The sequence below is a fragment of the Brassica napus genome, chromosome C1 (genome assembly GCF_020379485.1).
Source record: "Brassica napus cultivar Da-Ae chromosome C1, Da-Ae, whole genome shotgun sequence".
Classification (NCBI taxonomy): Eukaryota; Viridiplantae; Streptophyta; class Magnoliopsida; order Brassicales; family Brassicaceae; genus Brassica; species Brassica napus.
In genome coordinates, this window is record NC_063444.1 from 45,973,676 (window position 1) to 45,990,854 (window position 17,179).

General features: G+C 37.3%; 1 protein-coding gene across 1 annotated transcript; it reads right to left on the reverse strand.

Annotated features, from left to right (window-relative positions):
- Positions 1-1,200: 1,200 nt before the first annotated feature.
- LOC111201811 lies at positions 1,201-2,239 on the reverse strand. The gene is made up of 2 exons (XM_022694138.1): positions 1,816-2,239; positions 1,201-1,736 (listed from the first exon to the last, which is right to left on the reverse strand). Exons 1-2 carry the CDS (start codon positions 2,237-2,239, stop codon positions 1,201-1,203), a joined length of 960 nt encoding a protein of 319 aa, XP_022549859.1.
- Between the last annotated feature and the right edge of the window lie 14,940 nt (positions 2,240-17,179).

The window sequence follows — 17,179 nt, forward strand, 5'->3', positions numbered from 1 at the left end:
TCCTTTGTCTCAAATTCAAATCTGACTGAGTAAAGAGATACTTGAGACTCTTGTGATCAGTAAAGATTTGAATCGTCTTGCCATAAAGATAGGATCTCCATATTTTTAAAGCAAATACCACTGCGGCCATCTCTAGATCATGGGTGGGGTAATTCTCCTCGTGCTTCCTTAACTGTCTTGAACCATAGGCGATGACCTTTTCATCCTGCATCAGTACACAACCCAGTCCTACTCGAGAAGCATCAGTGTATATGGTGTAAGGTCTTCCTGAAGTAGGTAATGCAAGAATAGGTGCTGTCGTCAAAGCTTCCTTTAATTGTGTAAAAGCCATTTCCTCTTTCTTATCCCATTCAAATGATATATCTTTCCCATTCAGCCTCGTCAAGGGTTTGGCCATGATGGAAAAATTCGTCACAAACTTTCGATAATATCCAGCCAATCCTAGAAAGCTTCGAACCTCGGTAGCGCTGGTAGGGCGTGGCCAATCCTTAACCACTTCAACCTTTTCAGGATCAACCGCAACACCCTTCTCTGAAACTCGATGACCAAGGAATCCAATCTCCCTTTTCCAGAAGCTACATTTACTAAACTTGGCGAACAACTTATGGCTTCTTAATCGCTCCAACACCTTTTGGAGGTGCTCTGCATGTTCCTCTTTACTTTTGGAATAAATAAGTATATCATCAATGAAGATGATTACAAATTTATCCAAGTAATCACGAAATAAATCATTCATCAAGCGCATGAAAGCAGCCGGCGCATTTGTAAGACCAAAAGGCATTACCACAAATTCATAGTGGCCATACCGGGTCCTAAAACCGTCTTCATGATATCGGACTCTGATATATGGATTTGATGGTATCCTGATGCCAAATCTATCTTTGAGAACCAGCTTGCCTCATGAAGCTGATCCAAAAATTCATCGATCCTTGGCAAGGGATACTTGTCCTTTACTGTAATATTGTTAATCCCTCTATAATCGATGCATAACCGCATGGTGCCGTCTTTCTTCTTCACAAATAAGACTGGTGCTCCCCATGGTGAAGAACTCGGTCTAATAAATCCTTTTTCTATTAAATCTTCCAACTGCTTCTTTAATTCAGCAAGCTCAGTTGAAGCCATTTGATAAGGTGCCTTCGCTATTGGGGCTGCTCTCGGCTCTAATGTAATGGTGAAAGGATCACTTCGTGGTGGGGACAATCATTCCAATGGCTTGAATACGTCCTGGTATTCTTTTACTATTGGTATCTCTTCCAACTGTGTCCCTTCTTTCAAGTCTCCTCCAAGGGTAGTCAGAGTTACCAAATATACTTCACCCTTGATCAAATCCTTCTTAACTCTTAAAGCATATACAAGTGATACTCCAGAACTTGGACATATCCCATAGTATGTCGTTGATGGTTTTCCCCTTTCTTCAAGTGTAATTCTTCCTCGACCACAGTCCAACTGTGCGTAGTATCTCCACAGCCACTCCATTCCCAAAATCACTTCGTGTTGTCCTAAAGGAACAACTAGCAGGTCTGCCGGATATACCATTGATCCCACATGGATTGGAATCCCAAGTACACAACTATCGGTATGAAGGTTATGGTTCCCAGGGGCTCTAATCGAAACACCTACCTTTACTCTAGTAAAGGTTCCCTTAAAACTCGACACTACCTCGGGTATCACAAAGCTATGTGTGGCACCCGAGTCGAAGAGAACATGCACATAAACTCCACCAATACACAATGTTCCTAAACAATATTTATTTCACATTTTATATTTCATGCATCAAATTCACACAAATAAGCAATGAGTTAAAACCCTACTTACCTGTGATCAGGCCCTGATGGGGCTGTTGTGGTTCGGAATTTCCTAACTCTAAAGCATTCACTCGCTTTGCAACTGCCTGGCGCTTCGGGGCTGGTTCAATCGCTAGTCTAGTGGGTGGTGCTGGAAGCGTAACCTGTCTCTTATGGGGGCAACTGTTGGCAAAATGCCCTTTCTCACCACACGAGAAGCAAGTAATATAATCAGGGGCTTTCCTTCCCTGACTATAAGGACAACTGCTAGAAAAATGGCATGTACCACCACAAGTGTAACACACTTCTGGGCCATTCCTAAACCGTCCGTCGTTCCTTCTTCCTCGGCCTTTCCCTCGATTAAATTGTTCTTTATTATTCATTCTTCGTATTCCTAGCCCTTCAGTTTTGCGAGATGGCTCTGCATGCTTCATCATGGCTTGCTCCTTTTCCATACCTTCTTCAACATTTACCGCTATCTCCGCCAATTCATAAAGGCTATGAAACTTCACTACTTGCAGTCGGCTAGCCAAATCCGCTCGCAATCCTCTTAAAAATCTTCGAATTAGTGCACCTTCATTCCTTGGTCCATAAGGAGAATATTTTCTTAGCTTTGTAAACTCGGCCTCATATTCCCTGACTTTCCGGTTGCCTTGAGTTAACTCCAAGAATTGAATCTCCAGTCGGTCTTTTGCTTCAGGTGGAAAGTATTTCCGCTCAAACTCCTTTTTAAAATCTTCCCAGTCGATCTCTCTTCACATATAGTATTCTTCCACGTTATCCCACCAATCAGAAGCATCTATGGTCAAGTAGTATATTGCCACATCCTTCTTGAAATTATTAGGGCAGTGGATGGCCCGAAATTTTTTCTCCAAATTCCTCAGCCATGCTGACGCTTCGAAGGGATCTGTTCCTCCAGGATATCTAACGGTTCCAAACTTCTTCATTAACGTAACCATCTTCAGGTAATCTGGAGAGGAGGATGGTCTTTGTTCTGATGATTCACCGGTTCTATGATCAAGTCTATCTAGTAAGCCTTGCACCAATACTATAAGAGGATCTGAACTCCCAGCTGTCCTTTGTTCATGCCTACAACATGGCTCGGGCATCCTTTCTCGGTGCCTGAACTCAGAATCATTCCGCCTTGGATTATGTGTTGTTGTATAATTCCGTCTCGATCCATACATATCAGATGCTTGATTCCTCTCCCTCAAATCCTCATATTGTTCTTCTTGCTCATAGCCCATATGTGAATCCGTCGGATTTCTCCCGGTCGACTCATGTTCGTGTTCATAGTAATGGTTATTTCCTTGTGCTATCGCAGAATCATCTGTTACCTCAAGGTTTGAATAGACTCTGCGGTTTTCAGAATCACATTGCCCATAACTTGGTGGTGTCATCATTGGCTCCTCACTCCTTGTACGTCTTGGAAACATACTGCAACACAACCCAGGGTAAGTACTAATCCAAACTTATCTAACAAAGGAGCATGTTGGTTTCCTATTCTACCTTTTGTGATACCTTTGACTCGATAAATTATTGAAAACAGGTTCCCAAGTGAGCAAAGTGAACCATGCTCTGATACCACCTTAGTTGTAACACCCCCGATCCAGAATAAGTAAAAGTTAATTAGTTTGGCATGCACCAATCAAACAAGAACATGCACGGCAAAATAAAGAACTCTTACCAGATCGAAGATACTACTACCACGTGCCCAAACATTTGACCCGAGGTTCCCGGACAGATCCGAAATCCCAAGATCATATGTCCAAGAACGGGTTTCCTAGCGATTCCAAGTTAAAGCTTTGTAACCCGAGTTTGAAACCGTTAGTTAGTTCGTCCCGGACTAGGACTAGTATCATATGGAATTCAAGCATTTCACAAACCTTTTCTTATTCATATATACTTTAAGTTCAACCACATCAAAACTTTATACATGCTCGGCCGATGTTCAAAACCATATCTTACATATTACAAAACGTACATGTTTGCAAAAGGTAGCAAATCTACACCAACAGCTTTGTGCTCCTCCGATCCCAAATGGAACCTACTACGGGTTACCTGCAAAACAAAGAGTCTAATGAGAAACTATTTTGCTTAGTGAGTTGGGTTTCCTAACAATTATTTATTCTCCCATTATGCATAAAACATTAAGCAACAAAAATCAATTATATTAAAAAAAATGCAATGCAAAAATAAAGCAATCACGTAAACAAGCATCCACTCTTCACGAGTGGTTAGATCATTATCGATCGTCGAGGACTGCCTCTCGCCATTGGTTCATATCTCGATACGAAGTCCATAACACATCCCTTCTTGCGCCCATTGACTCTAAACACAAAGTCTAAAAAGCCGATGGCCCGGATAACACACTTGCCGCATCGTCATGCAGCTACACGGTCGAGGGTAGCTAGCCCTATCACACGTGTCTTTGCATCCTGTCCGGAACTAATTTTGGTAAGGCCCCGGATAAGGCACGGGCCTCGAGTGGACACCAATGACTCTCACGACACTCCACCCGAGTGTCGGACCCTCACGGATCAAGTCCGTAGATTTACGGGTTTCCCCGTTAAAATATGATCAAACATGTTATATTATCTGAGCCAAGGCCCAAACAATACAATGCAATGACATAAGTATATGCAACAAAACATCAATGTATCACAATCATGTTATACCCCTCGAGCCGAGGCTCGACGATATAACTCAATATCTTTCACAAACATCAATCATTATTCTATCATTATATATCTAAACGCGCAACCTAGCAATGCATCAACCAATACTCTTGTTTTGCAGGCGCTAACCGCACACACAACAATCATAACCATAACCAAGACTCACCTCAACACTTAGATGAAAGTTTCGGACTGCAAACGCTCCTATCTCGCGGTCGGCTTCACTTTAAACTTTTATCGGAAAACTCTAGAACTTTAGAAATCTAGACACAAGAAGGGTAGGGTATGGAAGGAAAAGAAAGAAAAGAAATAACAGAAAGCTAACTAAAAAAAATGAAAGATAAAGACTAAAAAGTTACCTAAAGGTTCAGGTGTTATCGGGTTCTCTCGGGTGCCTATGGTCAGGTCTTAAAAGTGGAGAATGAACTAAGGGGGTGGTCTGCTATTTATAGGCTGGAGAATGAGATCATGGGAGTGTTTTGGTCGTGCATGGCAAGCAGGAGGTGTCTCTGCCTCCCAAACCAACCAATAGGAGACAGTTTGGTGTCTTAGCCACAATTTTGGCCAATAAAACCAAGCTTTGTGGCCAGCCACCAAAGCATCCAATAGAAATGCGACAAGAACTGCTTGGAGGTGGTCCAGTCAAGGAGAAGCACATGTCCAGCTAGAAATGCGACAAGAACTGCTTGGAGGTGGTCCAGTCAAGGAGAAGCACATGTCCAGCTGCCTGAAGGAGGTAAGCAAGCAGCTGCATCTTCCGAAAGCTTTCGGATATGCTTAACACATCGTAGATGGGCACGAATGAGCCGCATTCAAATCCCGTACGTGTTATAAGTTGATCCGAGACAAAAACCTAGATTTCTTAGACCAAAACATTTTTAAAATAATTCTAAGGTCATTCCTATCTTAAGACCCTATAATAAATTTTTCGATTAATTTTCTCGTTCGACTAGGACGTTCTAGGCCGAACCGCGAGCATTTTCAATCCACTAAACTTCCCGAACAATTTATTTCTTCATATGGAAAACTATTCGAAGACTTTCTAAATTTTTCTTATGCACCTTGGGATCCACAAACATCCACAAGAAAAGATCAATCCGACTTCCACTTACTTGAGTAATTTTCTCGGCTGTTATATAATTTTTCTTTGTCTGCGTTTTACTCTCTAAAGAGGTTTATTACAACGACAGTCTTTGATTGCTTTGGTGGTAGTCTCAATCTCAGAGAACCTCTTTTCTTCATACACATCTACTATTACATTGGGTTATGCTAGAGTAACTTCGCTTCTTTTACTTTTTCTCTTTCCTACTTTTTTATTTACTCTCGTTTTCACTTTTTATATTTCACCATTTTACTCCAAATATTACCAATCACATTCCTTTTATTTTTGACATCATATTTTTCTTTCAAATACACATATATGTTTATTTACTACATTAGAATACAAAGAATGATGATCCTTTTACGAGACTGGACATTACATAATGTCGAATGTAAAAATTGAAACTAGAATCTCAAAAAGAACTATCAATGAAAGGAACGAAAAAAATCCTTTTTTATCTTTTATATACGTGGCAAAAAAAACAAGTTTTGAGACTCAGCACTCTCGTCCGAATTGTATTTTACTCTGATATCTGAATGGTTGATGAACAAACGAGATGGATTAGGATGACATGCAAGCAAGAAAATATAGGGTCCACCATTAATGTGGCACGATATGATGCCACGGCAACCTTGTCGGTAGGATCAATGAAGATCTACTGGATAATTTGCATGTTATGGGACGAGAAGGCATATCGCGTTACAAAGAGAATGTGTGGCTATTTCAGAGTAAAAGATATGAGTTACATTTTTTCTCTTTTTCTGAGTTACAAAAATTTGATATGTGTTAATTTTTTTTTGTGTATGTTTCAGATATATGAGTTATTTTATTCACACGAGAAAAAACATTATCGATGAGACTGCCACATATTCAATTTAAAACCATTCCCATCAACCTCAATCTTTTTAGCGGTCCCTTGGGACAAATCCGATACAAATATTAGCAAAACGAGAATGCATCGAGCTCGTTTAATATGGTATCTGTTATAAGATAAACTTTGAAATGATACTCCACTCTTTTACCAACTCAAGCACTACGATCATCTGCTCATCAAACACTATGATCACCCACTCATTTACCAAATCAAGCACCATCTTTGATATTTTATGTATTGTTGCTCACTATAAATACCATCACTCATCTCACTCTTTTGTACACCATTACATCTTCTTCTTCCTTATAATAAACTCTCTCACTTATATTAGTGTTATTGGCTTCATACGGGTATTGAATTCTACTCTTATTTAAATTTCTCGATACTATAAATTATAAGTTATTTCATAACACGTTATCAGCACGATCGTTCTGCAATTCGGTAAATTTATTGTATCATATATACCCTGCTATAATGGTCGGTATACCGTCTGTACTATTATTTATATTATGTTATAATGGCCGGAATACCGCCTATATTATTTATTAATATTTTAATTAATTTATTGGTCGGCCGAGCCGTCTTATATTCTATTTATTGTTAACTGGACGGCCGAGCCGCCTTTATTTTCTGTTTGTTGTTAACTGGACGGCCGAGCCGCCTTTATTTTCCGTTTGTTGTTAACTGGTCGGCTGAGCCGCCTTATATTTTGTTTATTGCTAATTGGTCGGCCGAGCCGCCGTATAATTTATTTATTATTCTGCATTGACTGGCTGAGCCGTCGCATAATTTATTATCATAACAAAAAATATTTATTCACCATAATTTTTATTTTTATCAAAATTTTATGAAATTTAATGGATTTGATTGATCGTTTAATACGATATTTTCAGACTGATTTTTGGTGCACTCGATTTAACCCCAACGGTCACAAAGAAAATTTTTCAAATTTTTACCTTTTTTCCAACGGTCATGAACAGTGATTTTCATCTATAAATACAACTCATTTTCACTCCATTTCATCATCCAAAACATTTCATCTTCTCTCAAAAATTTCAAATCGCTCTCCTCCGATTTTCCATTTCAAGAAAGATGATTCGCGCACTTTTGTTTTTATGTGCCATTTTTATTTGTGTTTCTATTTATGGTTTATTCGTTGGAGAATTTACTCCGAGTGAATTTAAGATGAATATCGGTTTAATTTTATTTACATCGCTTCTCCTTGTAATTTCTTGTATGATTAATGTAAACGGTTTTTAAATTATGAAGTTCTAATAAAATTATTATTTTGTGTTTTAGAAATACAAATGGCAAACGTCGAGAAACTCTAGTTCCCGGCTCTGAAAATAACCGGCGAAAATTATGTCAGATGGGTCACAAATGTGAAACCTTATCTTGTAATAAAAAAAATAACCGAAGCGATAAAAGTCGGTAACAAATCGCCACCCGAGCATATAGCCGAAGCGATAATCTTCTTGAAGAAGCATTTAGATGAGAATCTAACTCACGACTATGGGGACGTTGAGGACCCAGCCGTACTATGGCAAGCCTTGAAAGACAGATTCGATAATCAGAAGGAAATCAATCTCCCTCATGCTCTTGAAGAGTGAAAAACTCTAAGGTTTCAGGATTTCCAAAGGGTTAGAGATTACAATTCCACTATCTTGAGGATAGTTGCACAATTAAAATATTGTAGTAACCCTGTCACCGAAGCAGAAATGCTTGACAAGACATACAATACTTTCCACAAAGAACACAACGTCTTATCCCGAATTTACAGAAAATGTGGGTACACCAAATTTTCTGAATTGATGGTAACACTCATGTTGGCTGAAAAGAACGATGAGTTACTAATCAAAAACCATAATTCCCGACCTACGGGAGCCAAGGCATTTCCCGAAGTGAATGCTACGGCGGTAGAATATTCGGGAAGGAGAAACCATACCAACCGAGGTCGTGGTCGGCGTTTCAACAACAAACGTGGAAAGCCTTACTATCCTAAAAGTATTAGATCTAACAAATGGGTTAGATCTGAACAACCTCATAAAGGCAAAGAAACCGAAGAGGATATCACAAAGAAAAGTGAGACTGTATGTTACAGATGTGGATGTAAAGGACATTGGTCCCGTACCTGTCGTACTCCCCCACATTTGTGCAAGTTATATCAAGAATCCATAAAAGGAAAGGATAAAGAGGTGAACCTCACGGAAAACGTTGAAGGGACCTCATACCTTGAATCCCCTGATTTCGCAAATGAGCTGGACTAGAATACTCTTGAAGAGTACAAAAATGTTTCTAATAAGACTGCTGAATAGTCCTCATTTGTAATGTATAATAATTATGTTTTCAAAGAATAATGTTGTTTTAACAACAATATATGTATAATTATTATGTGTTTTCTTTATATAATAAATGAATAAATTTCACGTTTCACTTTTATTTAATGTTTATGATAATTTCAGAAATGGATCAAAATACTAATGGAGCAAAATCCAAGAAACGGATTCTTGAAATATGCATACCAGATAGTGGAACAACGCACACTATTCTGAGACAAGAGATATTTCTCTGATATAAAACCGACAAGAATTGTCGTCAATACAATATCATGTCCTGAAGACGTGATTGAATGAACTGGTAAAGCAAACTTTACTTTGCCGAATGGAACAAAATTTTCCATAAATAATGCTTTATACTCTCCGAGTTCTAAAAGGAATTTGTTGAGTTTTAAAGACATATATCTTCACGGATATGATACTCAGTCTGCAACTGAGGATGGAAAGAAATACATGTATGTAATTTCTGAAAAATGTGGCAGAAAACACATATTGGAAAAGTTTCCAGAACTTCCTTCGGGATTATATCATACTTATATCGATGAGATCGAATCAAATCTTGTAGTAAAACGGAACCCAGAAGAGTTCACGTTATGGCATGATCGCCTTGGCCACCAGGCACTACAATGATGCGTAAAATCATAGAAAGTTCACATGGTCATCCATTGAAAATCCAGGAGATTTCTCAAGGGAATAAAATGACATGTGTTGCATGTTCTCTAGGAAAATTGATCGTAAGGCCATCGCCAACCAAAATCGATAAAGAATCACCAAAGTTCCTTGAAAGAATTCAAGGTGATATATGTGGACCGATACATCCACCATGTGGACCATTCCACTATTTTATGGTATTAATTGACGCATCCAGTAGATGGTCACACGTTTGTCTATTATCATCTCGAAATGTGGCATTTGCGAGATTTCTAACTCAGATAATCAAACTGCGAGCACAGTTTCCTGATTATACTATTAAAAGAGTTAGACTAGACAACGCTGGTGAATTCACATCCCAAGCATTCAATGACTATTGTATGGTAATGGGAATTGAAGTTGAACATTCGGTTGCTCATGTTCATACGCAAAATGGTTTGGCTGAATCTTTAATTAAGCGTCTGCAATTGATTGCAAGACCATTGATCATGAGATCAAAACTTCCAACCTCTGTATGGGGACATGCCATTTTGCATGCAGAAGCACTCATTCGGATCAGACCGAGTGCATACCATAAGTATTCCCCACTACAGTTAGCGTTTGGTCGAGAACCAAACATTTCCCACTTTAGAATCTTTGGTTGTGCGGTATATGTGCCTGTAGCACCACCACAACGAACAAAGATGGGACCACAAAGAAGGTTGGGAATATATGTTGGTTGTGATTCTCCATCAATTATAAGATACCTAGAACCACAGACTGGTGACGTCTTTACAGCACGTTTTGCTGATTGTCATTTTGACGAAAATGTATTCCCAGTTCTAGGGGGAGAAAACAAAAATGTTGGAAGTGATATAAAATGGAGTGTACCATCATTGTTATATCTTGATCCTCCTACTAAAGAGTCAGAACTAGAAGTTCGACGAATTATGCATTTACAGAGTATAGCTAACCAGCTACCTGATGCATTTGCAGATACCAAGACGGTAACTAAATCTCATATACCAGCTGCAAATGCTCCTGCTCGTATCAAAATGCCAAATGAACAAGAAAAGGAGGATGACACACGAGAGCCAAAAACACGCCTGAAGCGTGGTAGACCTGCTGGTTCTAAGGATAAGAATCCTAGGAAACAGAAGAAAGCTGAAATATATGATGCACCCAAAATAGCAGAAAATATTTTGGAAGAAATAAATGATAAGGACTCTGATGAATCAGAGCATCATGAATCGAAAGATAATCATGAGATTTCTATTAATTACATCCATAATAAAAGGATATGGAATAGAAATGAACAAAATGACCTTGATGATGCTTTCTCATATATCGTGTCAAGTGAGGTAAATGAAGATACCGATGATCCAGAACCGAAATCCATATATGAATGTCAAAAGAGACATGATTGGAATAAATGAAAAAAAGCAATACAAATCGAACTTGATTCGCTTAACAAACGAAAAGTGTTTGGATATATTGTACTCACACCTGAAGATGTGAGACCAGTTGGGTACAGATGGATTTTCGTTCGAAAACGAAATGAGAAAAATGAGATTACAAGGTATAAAGCTCGCCTTGTAGCCCAAGGATTTTCTCAAAGACCTGGTATTGATTATGAGGAAACATATTCTCCTGTAATGGATGCGATCACATTTAGATTCCTGATGAGTCTAGCCGCTGATAAAAATCTTGAGATGCGTCTCATGGATGTTGTTACAGCTTATCTATACGGATCATTAGATACTGATATCTACATGAAAATCCCTGATGGATTTAAAATGCCAGAAGCATTAAGTTCCAAACCTAAAGAGTTATGTGCAATAAAATTGCAAAGATCATTATATGGGTTAAAACAATCTGGACGTATGTGGTACAATCGTCTCAGTGAACATTTAACAAAAGAAGGATATGTGAATGATCCTATATGCCCATGTGTTTTCATCAAGAAAACAACATCCGGATTTGTGATAATCGCGGTATATGTTGATGATCTAAATATTATTGGAACTCAAAAAGAAATACAAAAAGCATCAGACTATCTCAAAGGAGAATTTGAGATGAAAGATCTTGGACAGACACAGTATTGTCTTGGCCTACAAATAGAACATTCACAAAATGGTATATTTGTGCATCAATCCACATACACTAAAAGAGTGTTGAAACGATTTAACATGGATAAATCAACTCCTCTTAGCACCCCGATGGTCGTTAGATCACTTAACATTGAAAGTGATCCATTTCGACCACCTGAGAAAAAGAAGAGATACTTGGTCCGGAAGTACCATATCTAAGTGCAATTGGAGCGTTGATGTACCTTGCAAATTGTACACGGCCTGATATATCATTCACTGTTAATCTTCTAGCAAGATTTAGCTCATCTCCAACACGAAGACATTGGAATGGAATTAAACATGTCTTTCGTTACCTACAAGGGACTATTGATTTAGGCTTATTTTACCCTAAAGATTCAAATGGTCAAATGGTTGGTTTTGCAGATGCAGGATATCTTTCAGATCCACACAAAGCCCGATCGCAAACAGGATATGTTTTTACGATCGGAGGCACTGCTATATCTTGGCGTTCTCAGAAACAAACGCTTGTGGCTACCTCTTCAAATCATGCTGAGATCATCGCACTCCATGAAGCAAGTAAAGAATGTGTATGGCTAAGATCTATAAGCCAACACATTTGTTCAAGTAGTGGGATTGACAAAAGTACGGGGCCAACTATTCTATATGAAGATAACGCGGCATGTGTTGCTCAAACGAAGGAAGGATATATCAAAAGCGATAGAACCAAACATATACCTCCGAAGTTCTTCTCATATACTCAAGAGCTCGAGAAGAATAAAGAGATTGAAGTAAGATATGTTCGATCATGCGACAATGCAGCCGACCTCTTCACAAAATCACTCCCTACTTCGGTATTCAGAAAACATGTCCATAACATTGGAATGCGTCATCAGAAGGATCTATGACTGCTCAATCGAGGGGGAGCATACGTAGTTGTACTCTTTTTACCTAACTATGGTTTTTCCCATTGGGTTTTCCTAGAAAGGTTTTTAACGAGGCAACAAAGACGTTAAGCGAGAGCGGAGAGTGACACCGGTCCCCAAGGGGAGTGTTACGAAACTTAATTTAATACAAGATGGATGATCAAGGGGGAGTGTTATAAGATAAACTTTGAAATGATCCTCCACTCCTTTACCAACTCAAGCACTATGATCATCTACTCATCAAGCACTATGATCACCCACTCATTTACCAAATCAAGCACCATCTTTGATATTTTATGTATTGTTGCTCACTATAAATACCATCACTCATCTCACTCTTTTGTACACCATTACATCTTCTTCTTCCTTATAATAAACTCTCTCACTTATATTAGTGTTATTTGCTTCATACGGGTATTGAATTCTACTTTTATTTAAATTTCTCGATACTATAAATTATAAGTTATTTCATAACAGTATCCTCTTATTATAAAAACATCCTCAGTTTTCTTTAGTAAAGGAAAGAACCAAAATTGTGATATTTTATATAACGAATCTAACATTGATTGATTTGGTCGGTCCATTGTGATCCATTGCAATAGTACACAGGTTTTCTGTCTGACGTTTATGGGCGCGATGGTTCAAATGGGCCTACTCATAAAGAAAAGTCACTAATGACGACCCAATCTAGTCTACTGTCGCATTTTTAATCTATATAGACTAGTAGCTAGTTGTTTTGCTTTTCATCTTTGGATAAGGATGTTGCTGATGTGGATTAGATCAAATGACGAAGGTTACATTTACAATTTATTGTTATGTTTATCAACAATATACGTGACAATACGTACTAGTCGATTGCCGCAACTTGCAATTCACATTTTCATTAGGCATGTGACTTTTAACCGGAACCGAGTATCCGACCGGTTCAGCTCAGTTTCTATATGCATGAAGCTAAAGCTCAAAATGCAATGGAAAACAAAGATTTTTTTTTTTGCTAAAAAAAAATCAAAGATTAAGGGCAACAAAAACTTGCTATATGCATGAAAGCATAAAGCTCAAATTGCAATGGAAAATGAGCTTCACATATGGAATCTCATATAGAAGCTAACGAGGAAGTACAGAAGATAGATATTGGTTTATCCAGCTTTGGTGGACTTGGGAGACCATGTTTCACATTCCATATAATATTGATCATCAAAGTCGATAGCGAATAGCGATAAAGGCCATGTCGTCGAATCATATAGCTTTATTGGGCCTAATGTGGGCTGTAGATGAAAGTGTTTTTACCCATTGAGCCCTTATATAGATACCGGGTTGGAGGGTTTTAACTATTGCGCGGAGACTTGTTAAATTCTCACATCATTGACTTGGATTCTTGTTTGGTCAAATTCTTAGTCCATGTATAAAGACTAATCAATTTTGGATCCTCTCAAAACAATACGTCGAGCCTTGGAAGTTGCTTTTGAAAGGAGAAACATATCATTGTTTATCTTCATGAAATATCTATCTTTAATTTGTTACATGGTCATTTAGACATTTCATAACCATTACAAAGAGTTTTCGTTCGAAAACATTTTAGCTCGTTGCTGGTTATAGCATATTGATTCATCAGCTAAGAAGTATCATTCACATCTACCGGATTCGTTGTTTGTTAATGTAACGCTAAAGAAACATGAATTGACAAGCGGATTATCCTTTTCTTGTGCCTTCAACATGAAAATGATTATAGTTTATTTTGTAGATTATGTTCAGATAGCTAGGGATACTAACTACCCTAGAGGCTAGACGGTGATAAGAAACGGATCCAAGATGCCTTTTAAGAGATCATATATTATTTTTCTATAGGAAGATTTTCATTTGTTTGTTTTCCTCTTTCAAGTATTGTCATTTATGTTTTGTCTTTCTCACTTTCACATACATCTACATCTCTCACTCACTCCTCAGTGAGTAGGGGTCATTGCTTATCTGGATTAGCATTTCGGTTTGTTTTTTTCCCATTCACTTGCCTTTTCAGCTAGCATGTCTTTTCAGATCTCCATGTGAGATAACTAAGACTTGTATTTGGTGGTCCATGAATCTCATCTATAGTGTAGTGTGTTATATAACTTGTCGACACCTACCCGAGGACCCTCCTGGTTTTACCTGTTCTTTTGCGCAAGGTTAAAGTTATAAACTTTATCCCGGTTTACAAACGACAATATATTTTTATCAGAGAAACCCACCTTCATGACATTAATCTGACTGTATACTTTCGCTTGTGTTTTCTTGTTTTGTAGTAGCTGCAAACCCAGTTTGTGACACATGAGCCAACATTACCATTGAAGCAACAACGAGGGAAAGCTCTTCAAAGTTCAAATGCATGTTGGAAGAGGACAGAGAATCAGTAGACCAGGAATCTATAATGATGTAGTTTATTCTAGCCAAAATCATGTGATTAGTCACTGATGAAGATAGTATATAGCTTATGGCTGATTTGAGTTTGAATTTGAGGCACAACTCTTCTTGGTGTTGGGTTCAGTTAGTCTTTGAATTTGAGGTACAACTTTTCTTGGTGTGGGGTTCAATCAGTCTATGGTCATGTGGTCATGAAAGAGTACTTACAAATATTCCATTTCTTTAGTGTTTGTTCAATTTAAACATTTCCTATTAATTATGCATTGTTCTCTAGAAATTGGATATTATACTTTCATTACAAAAAAGGAGTATTGCATAAATTTCATCGAAGGGTCAAAATGGTAGTTGATTTGCATCAATTTCATAATAAGAGGACAAAGATCATGTTCTTGGCTATCCAAAACCCTAGAGATTGTGAAATCAAATGGGGCAAAATATTCTCCGGTTTTTAACTTCAAGTGGTTCTTCACATGGAGTCATGGAGGTATGGTCCAAACGAAAACAACCCAACAATTCCCCAGAATTATAAATAACATTAATTAATATAATCATTTGGTTCTCATTAATTTTGAATTATTTTCCTTATTATATTTCTGTCAGCTCTCAATCTTTGAGACTTTTGCTTCTTTGGGCGAAACAAGTATATACAGATACACATATTTTTACAACAGAAAGTAAATAATAGATTAAGAAATTTCACATAATTTATTCAAAAACCCTCTTGGATTTCCAAAGATGCACGACCTTAAACTAAATGGACTCATGCAATAATTAGATATGATCAAAGCACTAATTCTTATTGTATATATCATTTTTTTCTTTATCAAAATGTATGCAAGCAAGTGATGATAAGATAGCTCCCGTGTTAGGTATTGCTTGTTTGAAAAGCTTGTAAATGGCGTTTATAGATATCATAAATGAATCGTAGGCTTCCCAAAAGAATTAATAGTAATGAGAAAACTATTCTAAAGTGAATAAAAAGAGAACGAAATATTTTATTGTTTGGCATTAGTCAAAAGGTTATATGTTAATTAGAATTAAGAAATTAGCTTTTAGGCTCAAAGTTTGTATAATCAACGATATCAAAAGTAGTCAAGCGGCTAAGTAATCTCACTTCCTTAGAATCTAATATATTATACAGCCGACCATACATGCACAAACTGTATGAAAGTGAGAAGGTGCGCATATGGTCTAATCATGAGGAGATTGAATTGGCCTTAGATAAATGTATCATGCTTTTCTTGTAGAGCTTCGTTTTGTTACGTAATGTATTCCAAGACTAATATATCTGCAGTCCAAATATCGACTCTTGTTATTTTGGGTGCTGGCCTGTCCGGCCTTATAATTCTATAGACTACACCAAGTTTTGTTACATCTCCAATCTTAACACATTTAATCAGTTTCTGGTCTCAAAAGCAAACGATATTTTTCAGTCTCAAGAAACCGTTATGATCTGCGTACGTTATCCTTCGCAACGTCGTTATCGCGTACGTATTGGCATATGTACACATAGATATAGTACTATAAATATATTCTCATGCATATCTTAGCGCATACATGGATAACATATGGACATGCATGTATCCACTACGATCATGACAAAAATATGTGTAAATATATATATGTGAAATAAGATAGGTGGTCCGTGGCCTAATGGAGTTTTGCACGAAGGCGCACCCAAAAATACCCCACAAGCCAAAAGATAATTATCACACTTTCTTCAATATATAGTCTTTTTCTTTTCTTTTTGCAAATAATATTCCCTATACAACCTTACTTCTTCAAATAATTAGCCTTATTTAACAAAAAAGACAATTAAACCTTTTGCAAAATAGTTGTTCTTAGTTGTTTGGCTGGAATGATCATATATAAGTGCCACCTTGATCAAAACAACGTATGTATTTCTTTTTCTTTGCGTGTTCTAAGATCTAAGTAGAAATAAAAAAATTTATTTTGCTCAAGTCCATATTATTTCCTGCCCTGTAATTGTAAACGTAACTTTAATTAAACTGGAGGTATATTTCTCTATTTGAGATTTATGTTACGATATTATAAGGAATATACAAATTATTATATGCTTTGTTTCTGGTATTTTATCCTTGCGTCATGCATGCTTTATTTCTTATTATTTTCCAACTATACTCTTTTTATGTTTCTGTGTTCTTTTTCTTGTACGTTGAGCTGCAGATTAGATTCTGCCGAAATCAAGATTAAAGATCGAGAGTGTAATGACGTACTATCTTACCAATTATATACTTTACATTATCACGTCTAGAATTAAATAAAAAAAAATCTAGAATATAATAAACGAATTATCAACCACATGATTTGTTACCACACCGCATCATGATTAAAGTTATATAAGGAG